Source organism: Athene cunicularia (genome assembly GCF_003259725.1).
Source record: "Athene cunicularia isolate RWA chromosome 2 unlocalized genomic scaffold, athCun1 chr2_part2, whole genome shotgun sequence".
In the NCBI taxonomy this organism is placed as follows: Eukaryota; Metazoa; Chordata; class Aves; order Strigiformes; family Strigidae; genus Athene; species Athene cunicularia.
In genome coordinates, this window is record NW_020799096.1 from 4822508 (window position 1) to 4845171 (window position 22664).

The 22664-nt window shown below is 38.8% G+C and overlaps 1 protein-coding gene across 2 annotated transcripts in view; it reads right to left on the bottom strand.

Moving 5' to 3' along the window:
• Window positions 1-4970: 4970 nt before the first annotated feature.
• TRANK1 (tetratricopeptide repeat and ankyrin repeat containing 1) overlaps window positions 4971-22664 on the bottom strand; it is a 46394-nt gene continuing 28700 nt past the window's right edge. Inside the window, exons 17-24 of one of the 2 annotated variants that reach the window (XM_026843884.1) lie at window positions 21975-22131; window positions 20700-20788; window positions 16550-16653; window positions 14835-14967; window positions 13819-13964; window positions 8542-11618; window positions 6557-6655; window positions 4971-5341 (exon numbers count right to left, since the gene is read on the bottom strand). In XM_026843884.1, the coding sequence (XP_026699685.1) occupies window positions 5229-5341; window positions 6557-6655; window positions 8542-11618; window positions 13819-13964; window positions 14835-14967; window positions 16550-16653; window positions 20700-20788; window positions 21975-22131 (3918 nt within the window). In that variant the 3' untranslated portion in view covers window positions 4971-5228. Of the gene's footprint in view, window positions 5345-6556; window positions 6656-8541; window positions 11619-13818; window positions 13965-14834; window positions 14968-16549; window positions 16654-20699; window positions 20789-21974; window positions 22132-22664 lie in introns of both variants that reach the window. The other variant, XM_026843883.1, reaches the window with a different exon arrangement.

Sequence of the window (22664 nt, forward strand, 5' to 3'; positions counted from 1 at the left end):
CCACGTGCTCACAATGACGGAAGTAACCACTGGGTGGCTGTAAGCTTACCCAGTGCCCCACGCCACTGCCCGGAACACCATCCTGGGCCTTGAAACCCAAGTCCTGTGGTGACACGGCACCCCAGAGAGAGAGTCAGACAACGGGACCCACTTCCGAAACAACCTCATAAATGCCTGGGCAGATGAACATGGCATCGAGTGGGTCTGCCATATCCCCTACCACGCACCAGCCTCTGGGAAGATTGAGCGCTACAATGGACTGTTAAAAACCACATTGAAAGCACTGGGAGGTGGGACCTTCAAAGACTGGGACATGCACCTAGCAAAGGCCACCTGGCTAGTCAACACAAGAGGATCTGCCAGTCGAGCTGGCCCGGCTCAGTCGAGACCTCCACGTGCTGTAGATGGGGATAAAGTCCCTGTGGTGCGCATGAGGAATATATTGGGAAAAATGGTCTGGTTTAGTTCTGCACCAGGCAAAGGCAAAGGCAAACCCATCCACTGGATTGCTTTTGCCCAAGGACCTGGGTGCACCTGGTGGGTGATGCAGGACAATGGAGAGGTCCGATGCGTATCACAGGGGGACTTGATTCTGAGTGAGAACATGCCGTAAATTATGCTGTGCCTGTGTAAATTATTACTTTGTTATTGTTAACTGCTAAATGGCAGCTGGACCTGACGCAGATGGTATAGAATAAAGGGGTGGATTATGTCCTGGTTCAGCCAAGATAGAGTAAAGTTTTCCCCAGCAGAGAGAGAGGGGGAAGGGATCTCCAGCCGGGTTATTCATACCATGCTGACATCAGGTCCAGGGGCGGAACCTTTTCCTTGCTCCTTGGTGGGTACAGGAGGGAATTTTGCTTTCCATAGACCAGCTAGCGGTATTTCTCTGTATATCGTTTGTCTTGTTCACTGTTATTGCTCTTTATTGTTGTTACCATTGCTACTGTTGTTATTCAGATTGTTCTATCACTCTGTTGTATTAAATTTCTTGTTATTTTAGCCGGGGTCTGTGTCTAACTTCCAGCCCGACTGGCGCGGGTGGGGGACGGACAACGGCCACATGGTCCCTGATCCCGGCAACGATTAAAACTTGCACATGCATCTAGAGTGCCCCAAACTACACAGATACTGACTCTGACCGGGGCATCAGTAATACTGGAGTAATTCAAACCTCAGGATATCTAAGCTGACAAGGTAAGTCACCAGCAGATCTGCTTGTAGTGTTTCGTTCTAACCTGTCTATTTGTAGGGAAGCAGCCAACTTTTAAACAGCTCAAATGTTCGATCCCTGATTGTCCTAAGGTAGAAAACTCGTCCCATGTTTCATAAAGCACGTCTAGCACAAGACAAGCAAATGTTACAATGAATAGTTCACAAAGAGGCATATACACACTGAACTAGTGTAACGTAGCTTCAGTAAATACCTACTCACCCCCTCACAAAAGGGAATTACAAAGATTAACTTCTGCAAGGTTAAATGAAAACTACTTTCTGGCATCACTATTATTTATTTGCCCACATAATGTCTTAGAGATAACCTAATTCTGTCATTTGTTTGCTAAAATTTCAGCACTGGTTTATCAGAAACCCAATGAAAGTAACTTATAAATTCTGGAGTATTATTTAAATCACTAGAAATTGCATCTTTAAACCATGAAACTTTGTCTGCAGACTAAACACAAGATGGGCTGTACGTAGGCAAGTGTATTCTACCATTTTTTTTTCCAAACATCATTTCCACATATCAAGCAGCACAGAATGATCGTAACGACTTCAAAGACACTGCAATCCATCCTCCTGCAACAAGGCAGGATCAACACAGCAAAGATGACAATATGCATACACACCACCTATGCACATACACAGACCATGCTCAGATCACAGGCTGAAAACAGCATCAGAAGTCCACATCAGAAAACTGAAATATAAAACTGAAATATATGGTCTAATTCTCACAGCATATTGTTTGTAATGGCTGTTAACCTGAAAATTCAAGTGCTTTGGTGTTTATCTAACCCTAAGTGTTTCACATTGACTTTGAGGATGTATACAGTCAGAAATCTTGGGATATGAATATAGTAAGGAAAACTACAAAATAAAATATGTAAACTTCCACTCCCCACCACACCAGCTCTCCTAAATGGGCATTAGGAAAGACACTCAAAATTTCTGACACCTACTACACCAAGACAAACAAGTAAAGAGGATGGGTGTTGCCTGATACTTTGCTAATACATTTCTAAGTTACATGTTAACTGAAAGCCAGAGTGATAGATATGCCATAAATCTAATACACAGCAAGACCCTGAGACACTTTAGTAAGTGCAGGTGTGAAGGTGTTAATGAAAACTGAATGCTCACAACAAAGGTAGAAGCTCAGCAGCAATGGTTGTGGTCCCCTTTTATATAAGAAAGGGTGCTTTGTAGTCAATTTTCAGCAAATAATGTCATGGGGATTGCTGGCAGGAAAACCTTTACTTTTAGTTACACTGAGGTAAGACAATTTCTTGCCTCCTACGTTTTCAGTAAGCATAAAGGCAAAAGGCTTCCCTTTAGGAATGAAAGCAAATACTTAAAAAAATAGCAAGTGTTTAAATGTCTTGCGAAGTCAAAGTTTGTAACAGCTAATTGTTAGGAAAATGTTCTGGAATAAAACTGTGGGCAATATTATGAAACAATGCTTTTAAGAGGAATAAAGGAAAAAGGTGGTAAGTACCCATCACTTCCACACAGTCCTTCGTATTAATATGAGATTCAAGAAAGCAAGAGATTTTTTTTGTTGAGGAGTTTGGATTTGGAGAATTGTCACCTTTTAGACCACTTCCCTGTCTTCCAACTACAATAAACATTTCTTCTTTTTCAATTATGTGTCATTTTTGTATCACCAGAGAAAGAGATTTTAAGTCACCAGTTTCTGTGCTTTTGAAGTCTTTTCTAAATTCTTTTCAACTCAACATGGCTTAGACAGGCAGAAGTGGGTGGATTAGCTTGACAGCCTGCATCCACTACTTGGTTCCAAGGTTTCAGTGCAATATGTATCTCACACGTCTGTCATGGCTCTGAAGCCCTTTGAGTCAAAGGCATTAGCTGGTGCCAGAACACGAGCTTCCACGAAGGGTGAGAAACATTTATTAAATAAACAAAAAACCCCCCACCAATGGTATATCTGGACAACCCCTTTTTGATAATTAAACATTCAAATAGGATCAATGCACACAAATCATTATTATCTGAAGAGACTCTCATGGAAAAGAAAAGTTTCTGTTTGTTTATTTATACATAACAACATAGCGGAAAAAAAGCTTTGAGAACTGATATTGGACTGGAGATCCAACTAGATTTCCCATCCTCACCTGAACATTAACTGAAATCTTGGCCTAATACAGCTCTGAAACCATAAGCCCTAAAATTAGAATTGCAGTTAATTTTGACTAGCAGTCAGTATTTCACATGCTACTGAAATAAGTTTCATCTGGGAGTGCTGAATCCAAGTCAGAGAATGACCAGTGGTTCGTATGGAACCATACCAAGGATCACAGGTCTCTGCAGCTAGGAAATGTACCTGAGATGAAGTCCTTGATGCAATATAACTTCTGTTCTCCCTTCTCCTTCTTTGTTTTCTCTTTGCTTGGTGTTTGCAATAATGTTTTTAAAGCTTCATTTTTCCCACAAAGAGAAAGAAAATGTATGATCACTAGATCCTTAAACTGCCAGCAAAGATTTTTAAAATGTCCTAAAAAAGTTTAGGTAGCATTTACTGCCACAAATGTAAATACTCAAGCCAAGAAACTAATCAGGAAAGTTTCCTGGAGCAATCTCACATGCAAACCACACATCATTATAGAAAACAGAGCCAAAGAAGTTACATTAATGATCCAACTTTCTGAATTCTTGATTTCTATACAGTGCAAGTGACTAGCATTACATTTCATCAATGTATGTTTTTAAACTATCTTCTAGATGCTTGCTTAAGCAGTAAGGCTTCTTTAAGAAGAAGCACTTACTAACAAGTCTTCTGGCAGACAACAGCAATTACAGTGCAATAGATAACTATTACTGCTGCCCACGTTGCTCTATTCTACAGTAGCATTTCATTTTTACTCATGCAAAATGTCGCACTTCCATGACACTGAGCATAATCGCAAGTTATTAAGTTTTGGGCAAAAGGTTAATTATTGAAACAATTTGTTATGTATACAAAGTGGCTTCCTTTTCAAGACAAAATATTTCAACAATTAAATAATACTGTAACTAATTATGTTTAACATGCAAATGCATTAATTTTAAATCTTGTTAAAGGAGACTACAGTACGTTGGAGACATTGAAATCACAGAACTAAACCAGTGTCAGTGTGAACTGATATTCTGGACCCAATTTGCAAATCTCACTCATGCAGTCAATCACATACAGCTTTCAGAAGCATTCAAAGAATAAGACAAAATCAAGTGATTTTAAAAATCTTACAAGTTTTATAAAAATGTTATTATACATTACAAAAAGCCTTTTAACAATTAAAACTTACAAAACACTTAAAAGGTGTAATGGTCTTTTAAGGAAAGATTATCTATATTTCAATATGTACAGGTAACAGTTTATATCAAAACTTGACCAAATAGAAGATAATCTATCACTTTCATTTATATCTAATTAGAATTATGTACATTGTCAAAAATATGTTTAGAAATTACTGTTCTTGTCTATAAAAATAGAAAGAGATATACTGTAAGTAACTCACCTGAACGCTTAAAAATCTCCAAAAATAGCAAGACTCAAAACACAGCAGGTTTACAATGGTAACATAAAATACTGATTAAAACCTTTTAAAATCAGAGAAACTATCCTGTTTTCTGAGTATTCCAGCTCAGAAGAATGACGATGTAAATTAACAGGGAAGAAGAAAAGAAGACTGAGTAGCAAAATACCCCTGAGATAAGGCAGAAACATTATTATTTTTTTCTACTTGTTCTTTTCTTTGGCTTTTTATTACTTTCAAGCTACCACATAGGTTTGAAAGGAAATTTGTCATGTCATAGGTTTTAACAATTACACCAATAGGTAATTATTCCAACACAAGTGACAAAAACCAAATAGCCTAAGTTGCTCTTTTTTCTTCAGACTCTTCCCATTTCCGACCCCATCCCTTTATTTTTCTTTTTAACAAATTTTCTTATTCTGAAATTAGATTGTTAAGAGGATAGAATAGCCACCTGCGTATTTTTTCTAATTACCATTTCCCGTATCTTCCTTTTTTTCTTGAGGGTTTTTTATAGACAAGTTCTTCAAAAGCCATGCTTTCATCTTCCACTTCATTTTCCAAGTCTCTGTCATGCACAAAGCCTATATTAAAAACAAGAAATCAATGCAGAATGGAGAACTCCAACACCTTTTCCTCCTAATAGTATGACAAGCTATGTCAGTGCTATTTCATACATCAGCAATATACCTTCATATGTATATAATCATGTTTAAGAAGTACTGGGCTTAATATGACAATATGCTTAAGAGCTCTGATAGGAAGCAGAGGCTGCTAAGCCACTTGCTGCACTTGTAATTAATTTTTACACTGAAAATCTGTTTCTGTTGTATCGCTTTTGACTTTTTAAAGGAGTATGTCTCTCTCCTCTCAAGGTTCAGTTTCAGCAGATGATACATTTGCTTACTGACTTCAAAGACAGACTATAATGTTGCTTGTGAGACTGTAAGAGGACTCCCACATAGTCTTATTAACTAAACCTTTCATGGGATAGGAAGGTGTAACACAAGGCTTTATCACAATCAAATTTTCTAAAACAGAGCTACTTTAATGCTTTGCATATAGTGCAATTTGTAAGCCTGATCACTTCATTGCCTTTTAATGTAATTGTTGCAATCCCACAACCTAAATTTGTGCTTACACCTAAACATACAAGGAAGTCTTAAACTTGTCCTTGGAGTTTTGTGATGCAATAGACTGTATCAGTGTGTTATCTTTGGTGTGAAACCAACGGAAATGGAAGTGAAAACAAAAGCAAACCAACTCCAAACAATATTTTTCCACAGAACTCTTAAAAGCAAGCTAAGGATTAGTTTTGTTAGGAAGCTGGTTTCCAAGAACTTGGATCCACACTGCCCATAAATGCACTGCTGCAGCAGAATTAAGAAACAGCACTATCTTACTGGTGAAGATGAAGATAGCTTCTCTTCTGTTCCCCCTATCCTGAAGACTGCACTTGAACCACAGTTACACGTTCATCTGCACGCGCCTGTGTGCACAAACACACGCACACTTTATGCAGGCTGGGACCCACTGAGGACCAGGGGAGGAGGCTTGCTCTGTTCTGCCCACCCTTTAACCTCTGCGATGCTCATGCTCTGGTTGAAAGAGCCACTGAGGAAAGACCAGGTAATTCATGTCTTCCAGAGTGTCCCCATGGGGGTGCCCATTTCTTGTTGCCCAGAGGGTAAGTGAATATCTACAGCACTGCTGACTTGGAGACTAAAGTGATGCTAAGAGACCATTACCAAACAGTGCCCTTCAGGGGGCACAGAAACCTGTGTAGTTTGAAAACATACCTTCTTTTATCCTATGAGAGTCCATTTTCTTCAACCACTTATGAGCCTCATCAATGGTGACAACCAGTTTGTTGGCACGTTTGGTTATTATTTCTTCAGCTGAAATGAAGCACAGTTAACATTCTGTAAGAACACTAGTGAGGGATGGACAGCAGCTAAAAGCCAAGCACAAAATGAAGTTACACAGAGCTGCGTTGTATGATGATGCTGCAAAGCAAGAAGCCTTAAGCCACTAGTGATATCATGAGCAGGCAAATTCACTACTGGGACAAAAGATGCTGTATGTATATATTACTCCCCATTCCAATCAACATTACTAGAATTATCAGAAAAGCTCTCCATCCTTGCCCTGTCCCTTTTAGGGTATACCGAAAGCTCCGGGAAACAGTCTGGTTTATCTGTTTTGTGGTATTAAAGTTCCTAGCTTTCATTATCCCACTGAAATTATACAAGACAAAGTAAAACATAGACCTGAGATGTTGCAGTCCTTCCTTAACTGCACCATTAAGGACTTGAAAAATGCTTGTTATAAAGTGAGGGAAAAGTAATCTCAAATGCTCAAATCCCATAAAGATGTTTTCACAGAGTGGAAGAACAATGTAATATTCATCAAGCAATTGTCATAAGAAAATCAACTATTAGTTAATTAAGCCTACTACATCTATCATATTCATCACTATCATAGTTCACTGAACAGAAAGCCAACTACATAATAAGCAAAACTTTATTAACTTCATCTATGTAGAAAAGCTTTTCACTAAGAGTAAAGATAAAGCTTACAGATGAAGACCACAACCTAACATTTAGTTACAAATATAACATATTTCACTGATCAGAGCTGATGAACATATCAAATATTACAGTTTTTCATTACTGTCAGACATCACAGACAGAGTGACAACTTGACAGGGTTGGTGGATTTCTACAACTAAAGCCAGTAACAATGTTTTGATTTAAGATGTCACTTTCCTGCAGCAAGTACCCCAAACAATTTCACTCCTAGGCCACTCATTCAGTGATTCAGTTTTTCTTGCAAAAATCAGCATAGAATAATGCTTTAAGCATATGAGGGGAAAAAAAAATCAGATATCAAAATATATATCACAAATACCACATTTTACTTGTCTTTCTAATACCAGGGGTTGCCTTTGATTGCCTGACACCCCACAGATTTGTAGTTAATTATCCACTTTTGTTCAACCCTAGCAAAATTACAAGTTCGAGGGTAAACTAGTCAGAGATATCCTTAACCAAAGACTCCAAATACTAACACTCTACACTGCATATCCAAACTACTATGGCTGGCAGAACTAAATAAGTAGGAAACAGGAGAAAAACTAGTAAAGATCACCGGGTCTAATGTAACAGATTGTTGTAAGACTATAAATTCAGAGAACACAGCACATCTGATCATGTAGTTAAAATTCAGAGAATCATAGAACGGTTTGGGTTGGAAGGGACCTTAAAGATCATCTAGTTCCAACCCCCCTGCCATGGGCAGGGACATCTTCCACTAGCCCAGGTTGCTCAAAGCCCCGTCCAACCTGGCCTTGAGCACAGCCAGGGACGGGGCAGCCATAACCTCTCTGGGCAACCTGTGCCAGTGCCTCACCACCCTCACTCTGAAGAACTTCTTCCTTATATCTAATTTAAATCTGCCCTCTTTAGTTTAAAACAATTACCCCTTGTCCTGTCATTACTCTCCCTGATAAAGAGTCCCTCCTTACTCTCTTTACTGTTCACCACTATAAACTCACCACTATTCACTTTACCTGTACTTTGTATAACTTTGTGTTTGGAAGAGGTGAGAAGATATTTTTTAATACTTTAACTGTCTCAGTTCTTTTCCTCAGCTACCTGAAATACCTGGAAATACCCTTCTCTTGACTACATTAAGATTTTCAAATGGAGCTTTGTCAGGGCTAGAGAAGTGTGGCCACAAATGACATATTAAATTGTTTAAAAGAAAACTGGAAAGGTCCTACCTTTAGCCCAGGATTTTCTCTCATAGATTTCCTCTACTGCATCTGAAATCTTCTTAATATTCTCTTTGATTTTTCTCTGGCGTAAGTTGGAACCTTCTTTATACGCTAAATGTTCTTGGGCATAAGTCTTCTCTGTAATGGCCTCCACTACCTTCAGTCCATCATATATTATTGGATCTATCTTTGTTCTGAAAAAGTCGGCATAGTATTTGTAGGCAGCATTATTATTTCTGTGTTCATCTGTGTTTCTGTGCTCTATGTAAGCCTCACTGGCTGCAGAAATTGCATTTTGTTCTGCATGCAACTTTTCTTCCCCAGTCATCTCTGTTGGCGTCACAGCTTCAGAAGTGTCTGCCTCCATGCTTTCAGACCGGCTGAAATAGCTCTCAGAACTCTGGATAAATCTGACTCCACAGAGGTCACACTGAGTTTGGTCAATATCTGCTTTTTTGAAGATCTCTGATAAAAATTCCTCTCCTTCCATTGCAACTGGTTCGATTTTGGAGCAGGCCTTCCTTTTCCACTTCATGCACAGAGAAACGAAATAGAAGACACGACGCAGGTGGCGTTGAGCAGATGCTTTCTGCTCTTGCTTCTGTTGCTTGCTGAGAGCAATGACTTCCAGGGGATCCTTTTGGTCCTCTAAGCAATGAACCCTTTCAAGTTCCTTTTCTAGCTCATCAGTGTATTCTGTCTCATCCAAAGAGGTGATAAACCTGTCAAGATTTATGGTTTCATACAGGATGCCCCGTATGGGTGGATGCCCCTGAGTGTACACAGAATCCCACTTCCATCGGCAGTCAACTAAGTACTCTGCATCTCGCTCTGTGAGCAGCTGTTGCAGGACCACAACAATTTCTCTTATAAGCGTAGCATCACTCACTTGTTCCACAGCCCTTAGCAATCTTTCAGGCACTTTAGAGGGATAGTCTTTTCTTATCGATTTCAGCATTGCCTTGATTTCAAGAAAGTGGTGGCATAAAAGGGATTTATATTTAGAATTCTGCACCTGGTCAGCATTCAGTAACATCACTAAGCACAGCACAACAGTCCGCTCAGCCTCTCCTGAAGTGATGCAATCAGGATCCTCAAAAGCATCCAGAAGGACATTGAACCTTCCATGAACTCCACACAAAACTTCTGCTAGGTAACAGAGATGAAATCTGAAATTCTGTACAGCTACATATGGGTCCTTTGGTCTATATTCCTGTATAATAGAAAATGTGTCTTTAAGTTCTTTGCTATGGTCCTTGCTTCTGAACAAAAACTCCCAGTAATTGAGGAGAGAAATGTAGCTCTTTGGAAAGCAGAGAGTAATGTTCTTGGAGAGACGCATCAGGACAGCACAACAGAGAATATACTGGAATTCCAACAACATTACCGTATTTCCTATGCTTGGAATCAGGTACCTCGTGCATTTCTTGACCAGAACATTCATAAAACGGAAAAAAAACCTTTTACAGTTTTCCGGGTTCTTATGAACATAGAATTGCTCAAGTGAATTTTCAAGAAGCCGAATGAAGCACAAGTGTGTTCTTCCTGCATTTTCGGCATTTTTGTCAGGTAGCAACATACCATGTCTGCCCTCTATTCCTTTGGCCTTTCCTCCTTGGCCTTTACTCTTTGGGGAGTTTTTTGCCTTTGACAAAGCAAAGTTTAATTCTTTGTTATAATCATCCTCTTCCTTAAAAAGAAGTTTCTCAAATTCCTCAGGATATCCTGAAGATAAGATGAAAACTTGCATGGCACTTAGCCACAAGTCAGTTGATTCTCTTCTGGCTGCAGTGTCTTCATTTTTAAACTTAAATGCAATATACTCCTTCAACACCGCTCTACAGGGCTTGGAAATAATGTTACTGAATTCCAGTATTTCTTTGCATGCCCTTGGGTTCTCAGACAGTATTCTCAAATGAAAATGATTAGGAAAAAACATTCCTAGGAGAGCTTTACACGACGCATATTTGTCAGCAGTCAAAATGTCATTAAAGCTTTTGAACTGACTCAGTAGCTCTTTGGGGAAAGTGCGTGTAGCTTCCAACAGCAGTCCATTTATTGCCACCAGATGCATTTTACACTGAAATACTGTCTTTGCTTCATGGCGCAACAAGGGCTTGTGGTAATCCTTACAAGTTTTATCTTCACAGTTCAAACCAACAATGAACTTCTTACATATATCAGGGTAATGTTTGTTCAGTAACTCATGAGTGATAAAGCACAATCTGCTTAACAAGTGCTGGTTCAAAGCTGATTTTACCTCCTCTGTGCTTACTGATAAATCACCTTTGGTCTTCCTCTCTTTTAGACTTGGTTTCTCTGACAAAAACTTGAGAATGGGTTCAGCTTCATTTTGAGACACCTGACAACTGTCACCTGTTGGGACAATCCCAAAATAGGCAAAGCATGACTTCACCATATCTTTCTCTGCATTGGTGGCTGCTTTCTTCAAACCCCTAACCAGACTCAGAAGAGCCATTAAGCCACGTGTTGCCATAAAGAGGATGTTCTGGCTAGGAGTGCTGCAGCGAGATAATGCAAAGAGAGCTTCGACTGCACCAGCAGAATGATTCAGAGATAGGAACTGACAGTATGCACTGCTCAGCTTTGCAAAGTCTCCCTTCAGAACTCCCTGCAAAAACATAGCCTCAGCAATGCCAGATTTCTGATTGGTTTGTTCACAAAGCTCAAGGGCTTCCCTCAGGATGGCCTCCATGTCCACCAGGTCCGATTCTGAACAGCGAGTCACATCGGCACGTGCTGCAGCGAGCAAACACGATGCACGGAACTCTTTTATAGCTGTGAGATTGGCTGCTTCCAAAGCAAATCCGTGCTGTTTCATTAACTTTGCAGCTTCTTCCTCTCTACCTTCCCTTTTCAGTAAGTCTGCTGTTTGGCGCAAGCATCCACGAGACTTCAGAAACTCAAGCTGATCCTCTATATCAAGTTTTGAGAGGACTTGCACCATTCCCTCAGTTCTGTTCATACTCAGGTACTTTGCAGCTGCTTCCAAATACAACTGATTCGCTGTACATGAAAGTTTGGCAACCATTTGACCTTTTGCATTTAACATCTCTTCGTATCTGAAATAATAGATACATCAATTTACTACCATAGATGACTGACACAGACAATAATAATCATAAAAGATTGTCCTAGTTTCAGCTGGGATAGAGCAAATTTTTCTTCTTAGTAGACAGAATAATGCTGTGTTTTGCATTCAGTATGGGATTTGGTATGAAAAGAATGTTGATAACACTGATGGTTTTAGTTGTTTCTAAGAAATCAGTGACTTTTCAACTTGCCATGTCCTGCTAGTGTGCAGGTGCACAAGAAGCTGGGAGGGAGCGTGGTCAGTACAGCTGACCCCAACTATCCAAAGGGATATTCCATACCATAGTGTCATGGTCAGTATATAAACTGGGGGGAATTGGCCAGGAGGGGCGGATCGCTGCTGGGGCATCGGTCAGCGGGTGGTGAGCAATTGCACTGTGCGTCACTTGTCTTGTCTTGGGTTTTATTTCTCTCTCTTTTTGTTATATTCCTTTTCATTACAATTATTATTATTATTATTATTATTATTATTATTATTATTATTATTATTTTATATTTTATTTTAGTTATTAAACTGTTCTTATCTCAACCCATGAGTTTTACTTTTTTTTCATTTCCTCTCCCCATCCCACTGGCAGCAGGGAGAAGTGAGCAAGCAGCTGTGTGGTGCTTAGTTGCTGCTTGGGGTTAAACCACAACAAAGATCTACAGAAAGATTTTAGTTATAACGTAAGACTGTCTGAAGCAAGATCATTAAAATTTCTGGTACAAATAAGATCACAAGGTTTGCAGCATTGATGAATCTTTCTCCATGCTGTCAAATCACTGTGCAAATTATTTTAATCACATTTTGCCAGTGACAATCATCTCCTTATTAAAGTAAACCTCAATACAGAATGATTGTTTATGTGAATAAAAGTCAGAATGAAATAAATGTGAATTTCAATGAATTCTCCACATGCCAATATAGATAATATTCTGTAAAATTTACATAAACCAATCAGTTTAGAGAACTCTTTCAATTCTGTTTTATGTGCCTACATATACTTTGCTGCTTATTGAGTGCCTGAGCAAAGTACCTGGTCACATCTTTCAAAACACGCACTTTAAAACACTCAGTTATTAATTATTGTCTGATGTGAAATTATTAAGATATACCCTAAGCCAGTCCTGAAAAAGTATTCTCTCCTGCATGCTGAGAATGAGTAATTTTTTCCTGATGGGTGAGAAAATTATCATTAGCCTTTCATTATCATCTTTTTCATTATAAACGTGGGAGTGCAGATTTTTGTACCTATGCCGATGAATTTGCATGAATGATTTGGGGAGGCTGATTTAAAAAACTGTTAGCTGGTAAGGTGACTTTAATGCTTGAACTTTTTGATCAAACTATGTCTACATATTAAACAAGCTTTAGTCCTTCAAAAAACAGTTGCCATTATTAAAGATGCACCACAAAGGATTTCAGTGAAGGTGTGTAGCTGTAGGCCTTGCTAGAATTCTAGTTGGTGTATATATTCTTTAAAAGTCATCAAACAATTTAGGTGAAAGGTGTGGCAAATAAATGAACTGTTTATGAAAGAACGTGATGATGAGGTCACAGGGATGGTGTCAGATGCAAATTTCTGCCAAAAAGATACTAATAAAATCAGTTTATCAAGCACAGTGTTAGGCAGTTCTTAACTGCCCTGAGCCAACACAGGGCAGAGATGGTATGGAAAAGTTCATCTCATAGACTGGGACCAAGAATCTGTCAGAGAGGCAGTGTAAGCTGCTCATTTAAATTACTATTCTTTGCTCTTAAGCTAGAGATTATGAGAGACAGATAGTTCATTTGCCGCAACAACCGATTCATTATATACCATACACTGAATGGTTATACTCCTACAGAAGTCAGTGACTAAGTGGCTAAATCCGTTACTATTTCACTCTTAGAAATATTTAGTATTTCTATTAGATGCTTTTGTCACATTTACCATAAGAACCTACTTCAGAGGACTGGCTGAAGGGAAATGAAGCTAGTCACTGCTCCAGTTGTGAAAGCAGTAGAATGCTTTCACCGTGTTATCATTACCCAAGTGAGAATTTGGACAAAGTTGATATATCTTCATAGAAAACAAAGTCACCAGCCAAAACTCTTGTGCAAATTTTATGGTGAGCCAGCTGTATTATGTTAAATTTGGAAATGGAAATGAGAATTATATTCCAATATCATCTTGGAAGACATACCTTTCAACTGCCTTTGCTGCTTCTTCATAGAGTTCTTCCTGACAATACATTTTAATTGCCAGATCAAACTCCTCAATTTGTTCATAACATTCAGATGCTTCTTTGTAGCACTGGCTTTTCTGATAGTAAACTGCAGCATCTTTCATCTGCAATGCAGAAGTCAGTAATGAAACTGAAGTGCCCTAAACAGCCAAAACTACATGAATAGAATAAATTTAGTAATTCCATCATGTGTCTTACAGAGAAGCACACTTTAATAAAATGTAATTAAAGTATCTGAATGTAATCAAATATATATTAATCATCATTAACAAGAAAAATCTTGTGTCCAAAAAACTAGAATGTAAAATTAAAGGTATTATACAGGATTTCCAAAGTACTTTTTATTTACCCAGCTATGCCTGTTGTTAAAAAACACAACACACACTTCTGTTGACTTGGAAGCTGCTCAGAATCAACAGGATTAAATTAAAAGAGTTCTGGATACAGAATGGGAACCCTAACCTTGTATCCTGAACTTTAAATATTTGGGAACTATTACTTTACATTCTTTTAGCAGAAATGCACTGAAAATAAAAAATGTTAAATATCCTCATACACTTAGAAAATTATTGTTTGTAGATTACTTAACCCTTACAAGTTTCAAGGTTCCATTTAGATGGCTGTAATCAGTGAAGTTTCAGTATCATCAGAGTATTCAATGAATTAAGAGCTTAAGTTTCATAAAATCAGTCATTAATTAGCTTTTGACTGCAAAGCAGAAGTGACTGATGGTAACATTTGAGGAAAGCCAAAGAAATAAACCTAGACTGCATAATTGCATCATTGTCCTCTTCATTTTTCTTCTGGCTATTCTGTAACAAATGCTTCCTCTTGAACAGCCCATCTTAAAGAGCTGGTTTAGTTCAGTTATTACCATGTCACAGAAAAATACTATTACTGTATGAGTAATAAGGGAAAAAAAGCTGCAGGAAAAGGAAAGTGATAAGGAGAGGATAGTTTAGAAGATTTAATACCTTTCCTAACTTTTTACACAGTTCTGCACAGAGTCGGAACTCCTTTGACTGGAACAGACATTTTAGTGCTAGTTTTGGTTCTCCACATTCCAAATAAGTTTTAGCCAATGTCATATATTCCATTTGTTTCTCCCTGTAGAAAGTAAGAGAAAATTATGGCTTACATACAAATTAAGATCACATGATCTGTCACTGAATCCAACCGATATTGTTGGATACATATATACCGATATGTATCTTCTTCATACACAACCTGATGAGGTGTTACCTTACAATTAGTTATATTTTGGGCTGACATTGTTCTGTCCAAAGTATGTTCCAGAATCTCACTGCTTTGGCAGTAAAAAGCTTTTATTTAAAAAAAAATATAATTCTCAAACTAAAGTATACTAGTGTGAGTTTGTGTTGCTTCCCTTTTCTAGCTTAACTTGCTCCTTCTTCCTTTCTGCTGTTTAGCCCCAATGCCATTAAAGACAGCGATCAGATATATTTTCAGCCTTTGTTCTGTATAACTAAACAAGCCCAGCCTTTCTGGTAGCATGTCTACTTTATTTCCAGACCTAGTCCAAATACATCATTCTTGAGCCTGGAGGATCAGAATCATACAGAGCATTCCATATTATAGAGCATACAGGAGTCTTACTTATACTTTCTGCATCAGTATTAATACCTCTACTAAAAACAATTGCTACTTTCACAGCTTCATTATTACATATGTTCTGTCAGCTTAACATATACCCTATAACCAATGTCTTCTTAATATACCCAATTCCTCCTCCTCAAATTTTATCCAGTTGACAAGCACCCCAGCTTACAGCCAACTGAAAAAAAGTTTTTTCAGTCCCATCAACAAATTCTCTATGATCACAAAAAAGAGTATCCTTACACTTATGGTCAGGGCCACTAACACAAAACAGGTAATTAAAAAAGGTAAAACCTTGATTAACTCCAGTAATAACATTTCTCCAGACCTTTTTCCTTCTCCCTTCAGTGCTACCTTCCTCTGCTCTAGTCATTCCTTACCCACTCTGCTATCACTGTTAGTTTTCAGCCTCCCCACCAAGAACAGCAATTAATTCACTTAGGTCTTTAGTCCTCCCCATGAAGCTTTTTCTTGTCTTGAGACAAGTCCCAAACAGTTTTTTAGCCTCTTCAGGAAACAGTAAACTTTCTCTCCTGTCAAACCCTTAAGCTATTTTGCCCAGCTGACAGTATGAACTAAATGATTAATCTCAAAATCTGTCCCTTTAACACTGTCCTTTGGCTCAGACCTAGTTCTGCTTGTTTAGTTTAGATTGACTCCAACACTCATTTTACCTCAAAGCTCACTTTTTGTTAGCAGCTTTTCTTCCCCAAGGTACTGCTGATGGCATATGCTCTTCTATCATATCTAAGAATATAAAGCCTCTTGAGGTATTGCAAATCTAGTTACTTTTCTCTCACATAACCAGCAAGGCCTTCCAAGGGCCACATTTGGTTTGGACAGCCGACAGCTTTTGTTACTCCCCAAAGGGTGCAGTGCCCCAGATCCTGTTAGAGATGTGCTAGATTTCCCAATTTCTTAAATCTCTTTTGCCACCCACAGACAAAGATGCAAAAACACCTCACCTGGGTCTCCAGTCTGGTCCCACAGCTGTGGTGGGAATCTCCCCCTGCAGTCACCCCTGAGGTCTGGCACCACAGAATGACACTTGTTGATCTGCATTCACACTTACCTGGGGCTGCTTTTCTTTGAGTGCACTTTGAGAACAGCATCGTGTGCCAGTGCCAGTTTTGACTTCTCAGCTGCTCCTCCCTTTTGGTAACATTTGGCTGCCACCTGGGGTGAAATCATATACAGGATTCACACATGTGCATGCAGCCCTTGGCTTATCACATAAAACCAATACTTAATTTTATAGTTGCTCTAATGGAAAACAGAAAGATTGGCAGGGTTCCTGGAAGAAGAAAAGGTAAAACACTGGGGTATATTTTTAGGACAAAAAGAAAAGCTTTAAAGTCAGTCTACATGTGACTATCACAATTAGAATTTTAATTACAATGTTTTACATGGAAGTAGTGAATGCAAAATTCCTAGTAGGCTGATAGAACAAATGGCACACGCAATTTGAGTGATGGCCTAAACCATTAATTGGTTAAGTCACTAGGCATCTACCACAAACTCCATTAATAAAATTTAGGAAAACCAATGTGTGGAAAGTTAAATTGAAAAGCATGGAACATTTATTCATTTTACCACACCATTATTCATTTTACCACACCAAGCCCTTTCTGTGATAAGCTAAAGAGAAACAGCGGGAGTTACCATGCTCCTACCAAGGTTTGTTTCATTATCACCTCACTCATTCTGCAACACCATTATTTCTTTATTCTATCCATTAGTTTAGTATTTGCTTCTGTTTGGAAATTGCACATTGCAAACCACTCAGAACTGCCAAATTCACCACATAATTTCTTCTTAATTTAGCAATGATAAGCAAAGATCAGGGTTATAAAGAAAACAGAATAGCAGCTAATATAGCTAATACATTTCAGATTTCAAGATTAATTTTTTTCAGCTGTGTGTTTCTTATCTAAACATTTTTCTGTCCATTTAGGAAATTGCCTTTTTTTTTTTTTTTCAAGCGGAGATAAAGACTGTCTGCATAGTGGCAGCTGATTATTTTGATTTTTGCCTTGTTATAAATATCTGTTTTCCATACACAAAATTACATGTTGCTATCATCAAAAAATAGAAGCTTTCTTTTGCCATGATCAAAAAAATGTATCCAAAATTTTATTTCATAGAATATCTCAAGTTGGAAGGGACTCATAGGGATCACTGAGTCCAGCTCCCTGCTCCTTGCAGGACTAAATAAAACTAAACCATAAGACTAAGAGCATTGTCCAGACACTCCTTGAACTCTGACAGGCTTGGTGTCATGACTACTTCCCTGGGGAGCCTATTCCAATGACCAACCACACTCTCAGTGAAGAGCCTTTTCCTAACGTCCCATCTGAACTTCCTCTGATGCAGTTTCATTCCATTTCCTCATGCCCTAACACCGGTCACCAGAGAGAGGAGATCAGCACCCCCTTCTGCTGCCTGCCTTGAGGAAGTTGTAGACTGTGATGCGGTCACCCCTCTTTGCCTCCTCTTCTCCAAGCTGAACAAGCCAGGTGACCTCAGCCGCTCCTTTTAAGTCTTGCCCTTGAGGTCTTTCAGCACCCTGGTCTGGACATACTCTAATAGTCTGATGTCATACTTACATTGAGGAACCCAAAATTGCACACAGTACTCGAGGTGGGGCTGCACCAGTGCAGTGTAGAGTGGGACAATCATCACCCTTAACTGGTTATCTATGCTGTGCTTGATGCACCCCAGGACACAGTTGGCTCTTTTTGCTGCCAGGGTGCACTGTGGACTCATGTTCAACTTGCGATCAACCCAAACCCCCAGATCTCTTTTCGCAGTGCTTATCTCCAGCCTATTGTCCCCCAGTTTGTACATATAACCAGGACTACCCCATCTCAAGTGCAGATCCAGCACTTGCTCTTGTTAAATTTCATACTGTTGGTGATCGCCCAGCTCTCTAGTCTATCCAGATCTCTCTGTAAGGCCTCTCTACCCTTGAGAGAGTTCACAGCTTCTCCTAGTTTGGTACTGTCAGCAAACTTACTTAATGTATGTTCAACTCCTGCATCTAGATTAATTATAAAAACACTAAAGAACACAGGACCTAGAACTGAGCCTTGGGGAACCCCACTGATATAATCCCATTTACAATAATTCTTTGAGCCTAACCTGTCAGCCAATTGCTCACCCAACACATTAAGGACTTGTTTAGCTGTGTGCTGGACATTTTGTTAAGAAGGATACTGTGAGAGACAGTATCAAAAGCTCTGCTAAAATCCAAAACCACATCTACTGGCTTCCCTTGGTGAACTGACCTTGTCATAAAAAGAAATTAAGTTGGTTAAGCAGGACTCTCCCCTCATGAACCTGTGCTGGCTATGCCCAGTGACTGCATCATCCCAAGTGTGTTTCAAAAATTCCTAGAATAGCCTTCTCTATAATTCTACCAGGTACTAAAGTGAGACTAAAAGGCATGTAATTATCAGGGCCTTCCTTTGTACCCTTCTTGAAAACTGGGACAACACATGCCAGGCTCCAGTCAACTGGGACCTCTGCACACTCCCAAGACCATTGAAAAATAATGGAGAGAAGTCCCGCGATAAAATCAGCCTGCTCTTGCAGCACCCTGAATTGAATCCCATCAGGCCTCACAGACTTACACACATCCAACTGGTGTGGCAAGTCTCAAACAAGTTCAGAGTCAGCTGAGAGTTTATCATCCCTGCAGTCACAGTCTCCCAACACAGGGCTCCAGGGCCCATCATCAATGTTAAAGATAGAGGTAAAGAAGGCATTAAACATCTCTGCTTTGTCTATGTCCCTGTTTGTGAGGTGACTGACCTCATCAAGTAGTGGACTGATGTTATCTCAATCCTCCTTTTGCTTTAACATATTTAATAAAGCTCTTTTTTGTTGTCCTTCACAGTGCTAGCCAGCTTGAATAATCAAGCTTTGTCAGCACAGATTTTCTCCCTACAGTGGCATACAGTATCTCTGTAGTCCTTCCGTGTCACCTGTCCTTGCTTTCAATATCCATACACTTTCCTCTTCTGCCTATATTCTAAAAGATCCCTGCTCAGCCAAGCGAACCTTCTGCCCCACTTGCTTGACTTCTGACACTTGGGAATTGCCTGCTCCTGTGCTTGTAAGAGATTAAGAGGCTCTTAAAAAGTGACCAGCATTCATGGACCCCAAGATCCTCAAAAGCAGATTCCCAGGGGACTAACTAGCTCCCTCAGCAGCCCAAAGTCTGATCTCCCCATATCCAGGGTCAAAGTGTTGCTGGCAGTTATTCTCCTATCGCTAACAATTTGAACCTCAACTACTTTGTGGTCACCATGACCAAGACACCACCAATCACCACTTTGCCCACGAGTCCCTCTCTGCTTACAAACAACAAATCTAGGAGGGCACCTTTCCTAGACAGCTCCCTTCGTACCTGTATCAAGAAGTTGCCTTCAATAAATTTCCTGGACCTGTTTGTGTCTGCTGTATGATATTCCCAGTTGATGTCTGGTAAAATGTCAAGACAAAGGCAGTTGATCTAGAGATAGCTCTTAATTCCTTGAGAATAATTCATTGGTATTGTCATCTGGCTGGGTTTTGTTTCCATTCTGTTAACTGTCATATCATATCTGGATTAACTATCAATTAGAAATTAACTATCAATTCAGAAAATAGAAGTATAAAATCCCCATGTTCTTTAAATAGGAAGGGAATCAAACCATCATTTTGCTACTCCTTCTGCAGTTTTCTTAGTGCTCCCTTGGTTCTCACATGCTGCTCCTTAATGTGCATTTTATATCCATCCCTTATTACTGTCCAAAAAACCCATAAAAGGACTATGAGATCATCATCCAAATCAATATACTTCCAAGAAATGTTTTCATTTTCCTACAGTAATATGTAATATCGTCAAGCATGTGGTTTAGATTCACTAATTCCAGTCAATTCTGGTTGTTGCTAATTATTGTTTTTTCCAACCACCTTTTGTTTGTGCTCATTAAAATGTTCTTCCCTCACTGGATTGCAAATTTCTAAGTAGTGAATTTAAGATTACAGACAATAGACTTGCTCTCCCTGCTTACTTTTTTCTAGTCATTTAGAAGTAGTCTGTAGACACCTAACCACAAACAAAGATAGACTGCTTCAGTTCAACTGGAGATTTAGAGATAATTGTACAGATGCAAAGAAAAAAAATGTTTCAGAATAGACAACAATCCTTATTTCAGATACACATATGCTCCTACCTCCCAGAACTGATGTTTAGCATAGTAGTCTCCCTGTGCAATCCATTCTTCTGGAGTTGAAGTTTTAGCAAACATGCTGTCATCTAAGTCTAGAAGGTCAGGGGTAATCATTTTATGTTAAATCAGATAAACCACAGAAACCACTTATCAGGTACAAAAACTAAGCATTAACATTTCACAGTGTTCCAAACTCTTCATGATTTGTGCTCATACTAGTAATAATAACTATTGAGTTAAATACATTTTATCCCTCTCAATCAGCACTTGAAAATCAACATGTTGGGTTTGGTTTTGGAAGATCTTTACAAATCATGCTTGTTTTTTGGACAAAACTTTGAGTAAATCCACTGTCTTTACAGAAACCAAATTCTTTAATTTGATAAATCTCTTTTAGCTGTGACAGTTTTCCATGAACAGCCTTTACTATGGTGAAGGTGTGACCGATGCATTCCTCCTGTTTGAATTAACTGAACTTTGGTCCATGCAGGTGTTCACCAAGTAGGCCTAACCAAAGTTAATCCTATTGTGTGAGAATATCAATGAGAACACAGTACCAAACCCAAAAAACTATACTGGCTGGAGACTGGGCTGATAAGTGGCTGAAACTGTATAAACACAGCAAAAAATCTGATTACTAATCAATCACTTTATGCTATAAATATCTGCAGCCATCAGGATCCGTTGAGCTCTCCCTGCATAGCAGCTGGCTGAGCGCTGGTGATCTCCCCTTGAGTAAGGACACCTCTCAAGGTTACCCCTCAAGGCTGAGAGATCTCTTACCTGACACAAGACATCAATGAGTTGGTAAGTGACATTTTTGCATGCATGTAACATTTAAGACATGTATAGTAAGCTTAAACAATAATCTTGGTATTCCATACTAACTTTAGAATTCCATACTAACTAAGTGCAGTAAATAGTATTGACCACCAATCCATCTGTACTTAATAAATAAATATTTAATACTTAAATCTACTGTTTGGAACTCAATAAACTAACTACTAGATCAGTTCTGTCTGAGTGATCTCTGACTCTTTTCCTGCAACAGCAGGAAAACTTATACTAATGAATCAGCAATGAAGTTATGAATTAACATATACAACTGATCTTTAGAGCCAAAAGAAGTAAGACCCACTGAAATCAGTGTAAATTTGCAAAGGCATACTGTTACAGGGAAGGAATTTAACCTTCTTTATTACACAGCCTAAAAGCAAGAAAGCATGAGTAGGCTGTCCTGTTTGACAGTCTTTTAAGAAAGTTTTAGGATACCTTTACCTTTCTTTTCATCTGCTTTGACAACCTGAACAAATTCTCTTTTGATGAAATACTTAAAAGCTGGAGCCCGTTTATCACTGTCTTCATCGAAGATCCAAAGATTGACTCTGGCTCTTGTAATGGCAGTATACAGTTGCTTTAGTTCTCCATTCAGCATCTGAAGCAGAACCAAAAAGAAAAGAAAAAGCAACACACCAAAATAAAATAAATGAAGTGCCAGATGAGCTACACTGTTAGGAAGAAGCATACTTTGCAGTTAGAAGAAAACAACAAATATATACAGCATGAATAACAACTCTTTAAGTAAGCAAGTCTAAATATTAAGTATGTGGTTTTTTTCAATTACACTGGCCATTGTTTAGTGAATTTGCATGCAACCACTGCTACAGCAAATCTAGCAGCTGCAGGTGTGACAGTCCATTTTCCTTCTCATCATCTGCACATATAATTATTCGATTTTACCATACAATCCAAAAATATCTGACTCACTAGATTATAAGAAGTTTCCTTCATTTTAACATAGTGACACTGATCTGAAACCAAAATACAGTAGTAATAAATACTGACAAGCTGATTTGCTATTTGCTTTAACCACAGCTGTTCTGTAAATATGTTTAAAAGTCCATAGCACGTAGTTTTTGTTCTTATCAAATTATATTCGCAAAAAAACTCTTATCTTTCAAAAATCAA